General features: G+C 33.3%; 1 protein-coding gene across 4 annotated transcripts in view; it reads right to left on the reverse strand.

Annotated features, from left to right (window-relative positions):
* LOC126881275 (extracellular sulfatase SULF-1 homolog) overlaps positions 1-12592 on the reverse strand; it is a 505200-nt gene that overhangs the window by 92659 nt on the left and 399949 nt on the right. For all 4 annotated transcript variants that reach the window (XM_050645464.1, XM_050645461.1, XM_050645462.1 and 1 more), the window contains one exon: positions 1566-1856. In XM_050645464.1, coding sequence (XP_050501421.1) covers positions 1566-1661 — 96 coding nt within the window. In that variant the 5' untranslated portion in view covers positions 1662-1856. The remainder of the gene's footprint in view (positions 1-1565; positions 1857-12592) is intronic.

A 12592-nucleotide genomic window follows, 5' to 3' on the forward strand; every position in this document is an offset into this window, starting at 1 on the left:
AAGTGAACGCAAAGTTGTAGCTCATGAAAAATTCGTTCTTATTCGTCTAATTCCAAATCGAACAATTCAACGCGAAATCACCGAAAAATCAAGCACTTTTCGGGAAAAGCTTATTAACATTTTTAAAGTATCTGAAAAAAGGCTTTATATTTGTTTTTTACAAAAGTTTCTAGCATCCAAAATAAACGGGTTACACTGAAAAAAAAAATTGGCCTATTCTTTTGGTAAAAAAATCGTGAAAACCTGCCTCTATTTAGCACCCTAAATAAAATTAATTGCTACCGCTTTACCATTTATTTTTACTCTATGTGGATTGTTTATATGATCTGTAAGTTTTATTGGTTTGAAGTGCTTATTTTTAAAAAAATTTGGTATTATAGTAAAAAAAATTCTAAAAATTTTTGAAAAATTTCCTTTTTTCAAAATAACTTAAAAAGTATTAGTGATAAGAAAAATCTTAACGAGTAAAAAAATGTAGGTTTTGCTATTAGTTATAAATATGCTTGTTCCATTTTGTTTTTCCGTAAGACAAAAAGTGGTTAATATATGGCTGTTCAAAATTTGCATGCACTCGTGATTAGTGACCCATTCAAGCTTTTTAAACTATAACCCTTTTAAAAATAAGCACTTTAAACCGGTGAGACCGACAGATCATATAAAAAATAGATAAGTAAGTAAATTGTTTGTAAAGCGGTAGCGATTAATTTCATTTGGGGAGCTAAACACGGGGAGATTTTCATAATTTTTTCACAAAAAAAAGTGGGTCAACTTTATTTTGAGCGTAACTCGCTTATTTTTAATGCTAGAAACTTGTATAAACAATTAAAATAAAGCTTTTTATATACACTTTAAATGTGCTTAATTTTTCGGTGATTTCACCTTGAAATATTCGATTTGAAATTAGACGAATAAGAACGTGTTTTCCATGAGCTACAACTTTGTTTTTACTCGATTGATAGACTTTACTGATATACCATTTGTTTCGGTTTATTATAAGCTACATTTTTGGTAGGAATATTTTTTTCGATCAAATATTTACTTTTTGAGTTATTTGCGAAAAACCGTCTGAAAACGTAGTTTTTTGTCGAAAAATAAACATTTTCAATCGCAAATAACTCGAAAATTATTGACTTACATAAAAAACTCTATTGATTAAAAGTTGCTTAAAATCAGCCAATTTATCCATTTCCGGTCTTATCTAGAACGTATGTTTTTTCACCCCCGAGAAGGGGTGACTGTCACCCCCCAAGTAAAAGCAACCAACGGCACAATTTCAACTTTGAAGTGGAGGGTAAGTAGAACCTAAATCCAAATTTTCATGCAATTCAGAGTTGCCCCTGAAAATTACACGGTATCGCCGTATTTCCCGTGCATTTACTGGGCTAATGAGCAATTTCAGTGGCGTGTAAAATTATACTATAATTTGATGTGTATAATTCTATAATTTTATAATTATACTACTATTTTAGTAAGCAATAAGTAATAAATAACATTTCATGCAACAATTTCCTGCCAACTACTTCGTTCTTTGAGTATAAAGAAATATTAAGAATATAAACACTTACTTGAGATTTTCGTTGTCTACGATGTAGATATACATTAGCATTCACGCTACATATGACTAGAACTAAAAAAGCAGATAAAATGAAGTTGCTTTCCATTTCTTGATTTTTTATTTTAAATATTTTACAGTTTTTACTTATTCTACTCTCACTTATAGGAAATTCCCCTTCCTATCCTGTATATTTATCTTTCTATGTCATTTTTGTTGACTAACAATAAATAATGACTATGCTGGATGTTGCATCAGTTATGTTTTCTTCTTGTTAATTCCATATTTTCTTCTGCTTGATAACCTGAAAAAAAATGTACTGTAAGTTTTAAACACCGATGGCTATAAAAATTGCTGAAGCAAAATTTAGCATCATTTAATACATCAATAAAATTTCTAATATACACTCAACGGCACAAAATTCCGCCACCCAAAATTTTTGATAAAGTTTGACAATGTATAACTTTATTATTTGTGCTCCGACTTTCAAGATTCTTGCACCAGTCTGCAATTTTTGTACATGTATTGATATCGTTTGTGATACAGGGGTGAATGGAAGCGTTGTATTTTCTCCTAACTTTAAGGTACTAGTACACTTTAGAAGATGAAAAATAAGCATTTTTTCAAGATTTCTTTTCTCAGAACCTTTATAAAAATGAACATAAAACTTTTTACATATTAATATCTAACTCTTGAGAATACAAAAAATATATCTTTTTTCATTTATCCACGTACACAAATATTTTAGAGGGCGCCAAAGTCGAAGCCTCGAAAAAAAAATAGTTCCGATGGCGGACAGTTAATCTCAGGATTGGGATCTCTAAAACAAAAAAATCGTAAGGCATTTGAAAAAGGAAGGTTTCTTTTTTTTATTTTATTGGCTTTAGGATTTTATTTAGGCCAGAAACAAAGTAAGTAGTACATAATATAAAAATAATACAAACAAAACAATTATACATAATATAAACAAAACATAAATAAACATAATATATCTTATCTAAATTATCTAAATAGTAGGAAGGCTTCTTACGTGACAATTTACCACCGTTAGTGAAAAATTCCGCAAAAAAAAGATTTTATGGAAATTTTAAAAAAATTTGTGAAAAAATCGCCCGTTTTTCTTCAGTTTTTCATGGTTAAAAAATTTTTATTTTTATTTTTTGGTCAAATTGTGGTAAATTGTCACGTAAGAAACCTTCCTTTTTCAAATGCAGTACGATTTTTTTATTTCAGATTTCCCAATCCTGAGATTAACTGTTCGCCATCATTTTTCGAGGCCTCGACTTTGGCGCCCTCTACAATATTTGTGTACGTGTATAAATGAAAAAAGATATATTTTTTGTACTGTCTAAGAGTTAGATATTAATATGTAAAAAGTTTTATGTTCATTTTTAATAAAGGTTCTGAGAAAAAAATTCTTGAAAAAAATGATTATTTTTGGTTTTCTAAAGTGTACTAGTACCTTAAAAAATTCTGTGGAAAAATGGAAGAGCTGATTCTGTTTCATAGTCCTGTCATATTATCCCGGAGGCATCACTAAAATTTTGTTTTTTGAATTATCCGAATATCTCTTGTAAGAGCTGTACCATTTTTGGTAAACAAAAACACTGATTGACTCATAAAATAGAGGTTGGATTGATAAGATTAGAATGGTCCACATGCAGCCCAGATCTCAATCCTACTGAGCATTTATGGGATGAATTAAAAAAAGCTATTCGCCGTCATCCTAGGCCTCCAGAAAATTTGGTACAGTTATGGCCCTGGTAGAGGAATATCGGGCTACTCCCCAGGCAAGGATAATACATCTTTATTCGATGCCAAACAGATTGCGAGCAGTCGTTGCTGCAAGAGGTGGACATACCCGCTATTGAATTGTTTTGTTTTGTTGTTAATTTTGTTTTGTTAATTTTAGTGCGCTTGATAATTTTAATTAAATAAACCTTCAAAGCAAGTTTTTATTTACAGCTCTTACAATAAAAGAGCTATTCGGATAATTAAAAAAACAAAACCTTAGTGATATCTCCAGGATAACACAAAAGGAGTATGAAACACAATTATCCCTGCAATTTTTCCACAGAATTTTTTAAAGTTAGGAGAAAATACAACGCTTCCATTCACCCCCGTATAATGTTATTTACGCAAAAAATTTTTGTTACCGGAATAATAACAAACGACATTAATACATGTAGGTACCTACAAACTGATGCAAGAATCTTGAAAATCAGAGTACAAATAATAAAGTTATAGATTGTCAAACTTAATCAAAAATTTTGGGTGGCGGAATTTTGTGCCGGTGAGTGTAGAAAAAAAAATCGGGAAAGATTCAGAAACGCTATAAAAAACAACAAAACCAGTGGCAACTCGTGGGTCTCAAAGTGAAGCAAATCCTGTTTAATCCATAGTTCAATCCAGTTTTTTGTTTTCCAGGACTTTTCTTTCAAGAAAACGGAAAGGCATAGAATACTAAGAACACGAAGAAAACGAAAAGAAGAAAACTACAACCTGTTGATCTGAAATGTAGTAGGTCTTGGGCCCACACTTAAAAAAAATTATGATTACCTCCCTCACGAGACTTCGTTTATTTAGTCATTCATGTCGAGTCGGACAACTCTAATATAGAACATTTTCGGAAGAAACCGTGTTGCGCTGCATTGCTTTGCGACGTCGCAACGAAACAACACATTGTATGCCACACCTGCGTTGCGATAACACTGCAGTCGAAGAACACGTTTATCCGTCGATCCGTTGAAATATCGCAACTGATCGACGCGACGCAGCGCAACGCACTGATGGGCTGATGGGGCCTCCGGGCCTCGTTAGTGCGAGGCCCCATTAGTGCGTTGCGTTGCGCCGTCGCAACGGAACAACGCATCGGGACGAGGCCCCATCAGTGCGTTGCCACAGCATAGAAAACGCAACAGCAGTGACACACTAGTAGGCGGGAAAAGTTCGCGCACTATTACTGCGCAGATCGTCGGCAATTTTGTGCGTAGTACCAGACAATGTAGAAAATCGACAGTGTTGCCGATTTGTACATAATACTCAACTTTTATGACATTCATATTTTTTAACATAATTTTATACGTATGTCTGTGGGAATTATGTCAATAATTGGGACATAACAACAAAATATTGACGATGAATGGCGATTGTTTTGTTAATATTTTGCATAAATTCCAGAAATTATTCAAAAAGAATCTCTTACGGGTAATAAAGTTGGTGACATCGGCAACACTGATGAACCAACACATCACATCACCACTGAGATGTGCTACGCGAAAAATGGCGACCCTGTACTTTTCAACTTCAAAGGCGGCATCAGGGAGTGTCCTTGCTGGTTTCGTTTATTATGCTGTGGCGTTGCGTCGATCAGTTGCGACGTTTCAACGGATCGACGGACAAGGGTGTTCTTCGATGACAGTGTTATCGCAAGGCAGGTGTGACATACAATGCGTTGTTACGTTGCGACGTCGCAACGCAACGCACTAGTGGGGCCACGTCCCGATGCGTTGTTCCGTTGCGACGTCGCAACGCAGCGCACAACATTTTGTTGCGTTTGATATTGTGAATTTGCCAGACAAATTTTATTGTATAAAATGTAAAAAATATCCATGATAATATAAATTTTGACTAATATAATAAAAGGTAGTTTCCATATTTATTTGTTTACTTGATGGGTAGAAAAAAACGTTAGTATTTTCTTTATAAATATTTATTGTTATATTTGAGCAATTTGTGAAATTAAAATTTGGAGTACCTAGTATTTATGTCTAAATTAGTGTTTACTTGTACAAAACTCGATGTACTTGCATTATGGTTAACACACAGAGTGCCACCATGTATAAAAAAAATCAAGCCCCAAGGCCACATTTTTGTATTCCTAAATATTGTTTTTCGTAATGACTGTGAACACATATAGGCAACCTTTGTTGAAAAAAATATGTCTCCTTGTTTTTTGTTGGTGGATAACGGGTATCCACCATGGCCAAAACTAATAAATGTTTACTGTAAGGCCATGGTGGACAAGCGGTATCCACCAATGATGTCAGACTATTTAAGTGTGTGACAATGCCGCAATCACGTACAGAAGATCTGTTTGGCAATATTCCTATATAACAACTACCTATCACAAGTCACCGTATTATGTATTTCTATAAAACAATAATTCAAAGTTTTATTTCCGAAGAAAATAAAACTGTTAATGAGACCAAGTTTCTGGTTACTCCTTCGTGGTTTCTATTACTTGCAAACCATACGAATGATGAATTAAAGAGGAGTAGGGGAGATCTATCATTTGCATTTAACTTCCCGTCTATTCGACGTGGCAAAATTCCAACGAAAACATGGTCTCTATACTCATTTATGAGTAGAACTAATACAAAAGAATTTCGCCGTGAAACGAAAACAAGAGACGTAATATACATATAGAGTGTACATTCATGGTTGGTTCTGAATAGTCGCTAATTGTTTGAGCTCCCGATAAATTTAAAAATAAAGTGGTAACCGCAGCAAATTAATTATTTAAAATTTGAAAGACTAAGTAACACATCGTATATTATTAGTGAGTGAAAGATTTAAACAAAAACAATGGTGACTAACAGAGAAATCCGAGAAGAAATAGAACAAGCTGTAAATTCAGCTATTAGTAAGTGTATAAAAAGCGATACTCTTATCAGTGATATTTCAAAGCAAGTTTCTCAATCAGTTATAAACACAATTGAACAGAAACTAAAAACGATTGAGGAATCAGTGGCGGAGTTGAAGCGAATATATGAATTGAACTGTAAGTTTTGCACCAGCTTTGTTTAATTTATTTTATGTTTTGTTTATCAACGACCCAGTTAAATATTGCAAATTGACCTTGACCATAACTATGGCAAACTACCAATGTGAGAATTGTTTACATGAATTCCCCGAAAATGACAAATATAATAAGCTTCGTTGTTTTGGGGAATGTCAGCGAAATTTCTGTATGCACAGTTCTGGATACAACAAGACCATCACCAAAACTCTCCTGGACCCAAAAAATTCAAATCTAAGATTTTTCTGTAAACTATGTGATTCGCCTAGCCTCAGATATTTAAATGAAAAAATAACAAATCTATCAAAAAATCAGATACCTCATGAGAACTTTAATGCCTTAATTCAACTAACTAAAAAATTGACTGATAATTTGCAAGTTTTCATAGAGACATACGATTTATTAACAAAAAAATATGGCAAATTGGATTACCTTACAAAAAAAATTGACGAGATCCATAAATTAAATATCCTGATGAATCCTGAACATCTTTTAAAATCGGTACGGCAAATGCAACAAGATATCTTCAATATATCGTCAGTTTTTTTCGGCTGTTCCGATGATACTATTAAGGTTTAAGTTGAAGACTCAAATTCATCCGATATAAAATTGGGATTACAAAGGCTATCTGAAAACATCAGCGAAATATCTAATCAGATAAGTAATCTTTCCAGCAAACTACCTGCTATACAAACTGAAAAAGAGGTATCTAAAAAAAAGATAGTGTATGTCACTTCAAGCACCCAAACTGAAGGCCCTCAACATTTCCAAACCTGTCCAGAAAGCAAGTCAAAAGTTTCAGAAGATAAGTGTCATTTTGTTGTTATCAGTAACTTAACCGCAGCATACACCCCTATACAAATAGTACACTACATTAAAGAGAGGCTAAGTATCAAGGATTATATTAGATGTTACGCTCTCCCTAAAGACGCCAACACAGCAACTGGTTCCTCATTCAAAATAGGCATAAAATCCAAACCATCTATCGACTTATTATTTAATAAGGAAATTTGGCCACCTGGTGTTAACATTAAATGGTCTATAGAATCACCACACTCTGAACCAAAGACTTCATCTGAAGAAAATATGAATCCGAAGTACACCAGAAGCCAGGTTAGCTTGGAAAACCCAATTACCATTCCAAGCAACAACAAAAATGAAGTTGAAGACACCAATATATTTACAGACAAGCAGGCCATCACAATTTGCAAATCTCAAGAGCCTTTCCGTTCCCATATCAATTTTGTTAAGAAAGATACTTTGGAACCATCCATAAATTTGGATCCATTAACACCACCAAGAGTTAGACTAACTAATAACTCGAACAGTCGATATCTTCTTGCAAGATTAAGAAAACCGGACATCTTAAAGGCAATTAAACTACATCTTGCTTTTCTTCACGATCAGCCTGCTTCTGTATTTTACGACGGATATACCAACACCAGCGTGAAACTCTTTTTGGCTTCCGAAGGACTACCTACTAAGACTGAAGAACTACGAAAAGTTCTTCTAGAATTTAACCATGCCTATGGAATTGGTCCAGCTGAAGTGGAAGCTGGTCTGGCCGTTTATAGGTCCTATCTCACTTCGGAAAGAATTATACACCTACAAAAGTCAAGGGAATGTCACCGAAGTTATTATTCCACTGGCTCTCCAAAGCGAAATTTTTAAACAACACGACGTGTTCTGAGGGACTAGAAACCTCAAATTATTTTAGTGATGACAACTTTGGCATGGTTCTGATTAATATTCGTTCTATAAGAAATAAAACTGATGAATTATTTTTGTTTCTGGAGGAATTAGGATTTCCTCCGATAGTTGCGGTTACAGAGCACTGGCTTGAAGTTAACGAGCCTTTTTTTGTAGAAAAATATACCACAATTGCCAGGTATGATCGTCCAAGTTCGGCTCATGGAGGCACCCTGATTCTCTCTAGAAATAATGATTTTTCTCTGGTAACAAAATATGACTTTTTGTTAAGTGAATCCTTCTTTGAGTTTTCCTTAGTTTATAATAAAAATCTTAATCTTTACATTATTTGCATTTATAGATCACCTGATTCTACCGTGGAACTATTTTTTCAGAACCTGCTAAATTTGTTAGATGACCTGCCTCATAAAAGCAGAAAAATTCTATGCGGTGATTTTAACATTAATTGTGCTGCTGCTAGTGCTACCCAAGTGTCTCTGGCAAACATATTTGAATCGTATGGTCTCTCAATGCACGTTGATTCTCCTACAAGGATTACAAAAACTACATCTACCATAATCGATTATATTGTCTCAGATTTCTCACCCCTTGATGTCTGCTCTACAGTTATTAATGCGGGACTATCTGATCATGAAGCAGTGTATACGAAGTTTAACATCTTCAGCAAACCCTCCTCAAAAACCCGACGTTTAGGTAGGATTTTTTCCGCCCGGAATTTTCGTAAATTCGAAAATTTATGCTTAACTTCTGAGTGGCAATTTCCTTCTATAGACGTGGACTATAATTTCAGTGTTTTTCTAGATAAGCTTCTCCACATCTTCAATAAGGCATTTCCTTTAATTCCTATTAAGCCAAAACATCGGAAACCTTGGGTTACGAAAGGTATTCGCATATCAGCTAAGAATATGCGTTCACTACTATACATCAAGAAATTTACTACCAATGTTGCTGTCACTGAATATATCATGAAGTACAGGACAACATATCTAAAACTTGTCAGGTCAACTAAAAAAGCCTATTATCAAAATCGTCTGGGAAGCTCTAAAAGTGTTGCAAAGGAGACTTGGTCTATAATAAACTATCTTCGAAATAAAACTCACACAGCTCAATCATTTTCCCTTCCAAATCCTGAAAGTCTAAACGACTACTTCGTTAATGTGAGTAAAAATATAATATCAACAATTTTGCCGCAACAAGATCCTATTTCCTATCTTCCTAATTCAAGACAGGTCTCGAATTCATTCTTTTTACGACCCGTCGATAACTCTGAACTTATCCAAACAATCAATTGTATCAAAAGCAAATCATCCTGTAGTACTGATGGACTATCTATAAAAATTTTCTCTAATCTCACAGAAAATGTGTTGGAAATCCTCCTCTCACTAATTAATGATTCCTTCGAAAAAGGTAAATTTCCAGAGTGCCTAAAGACAGCCATTATTATTCCTCTTCATAAGGGTGGCGAAAAATCTGATGCCTGCAACTATAGACCTATTGCCTTACTACCGGTACTCTCCAAAATTATTGAGAGACTCATTAAAACTCGACTTATGTCCTTTATCGTTGATAACAACATTTTATCACAAAATCAGTTCGGCTTTTTAACAAATAAATGTACCACTGATGCCATGTTTTCTGTACTACATGAGGTTTACCAAGCACTAAACAATAATCTTTATACTGCCACTGTTTTCTGCGACTGCCAAAGCTTTTGATTGTGTAAATCACGACATCTTGATTACAAAACTAAATTTCTATGGAATTCGAGGTATTTCTTTGAATTGGTTCCAATCCTACTTGAATAATCGGAAACAACTAGTTAGAGCAAATGATACTGACTCTAGTCTCAAAAACATCGTATGTGGAGTACCACAAGGTTCAGTATTGGGTCCTATACTGTTCCTTATCTTTATAAATGACATCACTAATTTAAAAATCAATGGGAAAATTTTTCTTTTTGCTGATGATACCAGTATCACTTGGAGCAACTCAACTATTGCATCTCTTCATGAAACTATAACTTCGGATCTAATGACGATAAAGACCTGGTTTGACTCTAATTTACTCTCTTTTAACGTAAATAAAACATTAGCATTATCCTATAAAGGAGCTCTTCAACCTTTGCCACTTCATAACAGCCAGATCAGTACCGTTGATTCTGTAAAATTTCTTGGTATTTTTTGAGACAGCAACCTCAAATGGTCCCTTCATATCGATTTGTTAAGTAAGAAACTCGCCTCAGCTTGCTATGCAATACGATCTGTCTCAATTTAGCATCTTCTAAAATAACATATTTTTCGTTGTTCGAGTCTCATCTTCGATATGGTCTTCCTTTTTGGGGTTCTAGTACAGCTGCTCAATTTGATATCATTTTTAGATTGCAAAAAAGAGCAATAAGATATTTGTTTAGCCTCAGAAGATCTACACATTGCAGAAGTTACTTCAGAGATCACGAAATTTTAACACTTCCATCTTTATGTATTCTAGAAACGGTTTGTTTAATTCGTAAACACCTTCATGTCTTTCCATCAAGGCCCAATCATCTTTACTCCACCAGAAATTCAATCTTTGATATTTATTTACCGATTCCATCCACTGAGTTAGTAAAGAAATCTATATTATATTCCGCAAAGAAACTGTACAATCATCTTCCGTTACAACTTAAATCTGCAACATCTTTCCCTAAGTTCCGAAAAATGACAAAAGCCTATCTATCCAAAAGACCATATTATTCAATAGAAGAATTTCTTAATGAATAACTAAAAAAATTGGGTTCCATGCGCAGTAGCATAAACTTGTCAGTTCCTTATGTTGTACCTATTTTATTTTATTTGTTGTATGTTTAATTTGCAATTTATATATATTTTGCAATAAATTGTTTTTGTCTTGGCTTTTATATCTTATACTGTACATTATTGACGATTTATCTAATTTTAGTAAATTGTAGTTGTTATTTGCTACAGTAGGAAAAATGAAAGAATACCCATGAAAGAACATATAAAACACGCTGTATTTTCCTGTCACCATGTCACACAAAAAATTGGCCAGCTCGAGTACATGTAATAATTATTGTTATATGTACTTGCACTGGACAATTTTCTTTGTGACATGGTGACACGAAAATACAGCGTGTTTTATATGTTCGTTGATGGGTATTCTTTCATTTTTCCGACTGTATTTATATTATGTTTTTCTTTTGACTGTATGTAAGCTTTGTCCATAAAATTGTAAAAATTTTCAGTGGCAATAGAGCATATTTCTATTCTATTCTATAATTGAAAATTGAAAACTTTGAAAACAAAATGCTGAAATTGGAAGATAAATTTACCAACGCCGATTTAGTAGAAAGCAAAATGGAAATGAAAATGGACCAGATAGACCAATCCATGCGAGCAACTAGCCTGAGAATATTTGGTATGAAAGAGAAACCTCAAGAAAATACGTCCCAAGAAATTATAAATATACTCAGCAAAAAAATGTCTATTACCCTGTCAGATAAAGACATTGTGTCATGCTATAGAATTGGTAAGATGCAACAGAATAAAGTTAGAGGCATTTTCTTAAAATTAAACTATTTTACTACTAAAAAACTTATTTATGGAAAAAAAAGTTATTGAAAGGCACTGGTATAGATACGTGAAGATTTAACCCCCTTAAGAGTCAAGATGCTGAACCACGCTATAGAAAAATTTGGTTTAACAAATGTTTGGTCTGATAATGGTAAACTTCATATTACTAAGGACGGTAAAGTGATGATTGCAAGAAATAAAGACGAATTTGAAAAATTAGTTAATTAGTTATCTCTGCATATTGTTCAGGTATTTATTTTGATTCAATTAGGTTGTGGTAATTTATTGTTTTTATTTCTTTTTATATTTTTATATGTATTTTTTTGTTCTTATCTACTTATTTCTACAAAATATGAACCAGAATGAAGTGTTCTATCTGTTCAGTATTAACTGCTTTTGTGTTGATTTTATTTTATATACTTTTCTCTCACGTACTACATAATTGCAGTAATCAGTTTAGCACTTGTAAGATAATTTTTTTTTTATTCTCTTTTTGTTATTTCGGGAGTTCAGACGTAGAAATCTGAATGATGATTGATTATTTGGATAATTTAGATAATGATGAGATAAACACAATGGTGTTTAACAATTTTGAGGATAGCATGCAGAACAGGACTGATGGCGATAGATACTCTTTGGGCATCGTTCACTTTAATATAAGAAGTATACAAAAAAATTTTCAGGAACTTCTAGTGTACATTGAAATGTCCAAAAACATGTTCGATGTTATAATTTTGTCAGAAACTAGAGAAATAACTGATCTTAGTAACTATATAATACCAGGTTTTACTATTCATTATAATGAATCATTAGCTAATAAATGTGATGGTGTTGTTGTTTATATTAGGAATAATTTAGGTGCCTCGGTAAATATATTACCCATCAATGAAAGTAAATTTTCAAGGGTTACCTTTTCTAGTAAAAAATTATCTAATACAATTTGCAAAATAGGTATAACGG

This window comes from Diabrotica virgifera, chromosome 3, assembly GCF_917563875.1.
Source record: "Diabrotica virgifera virgifera chromosome 3, PGI_DIABVI_V3a".
Lineage (NCBI taxonomy): Eukaryota > Metazoa > Arthropoda > Insecta > Coleoptera > Chrysomelidae > Diabrotica > Diabrotica virgifera.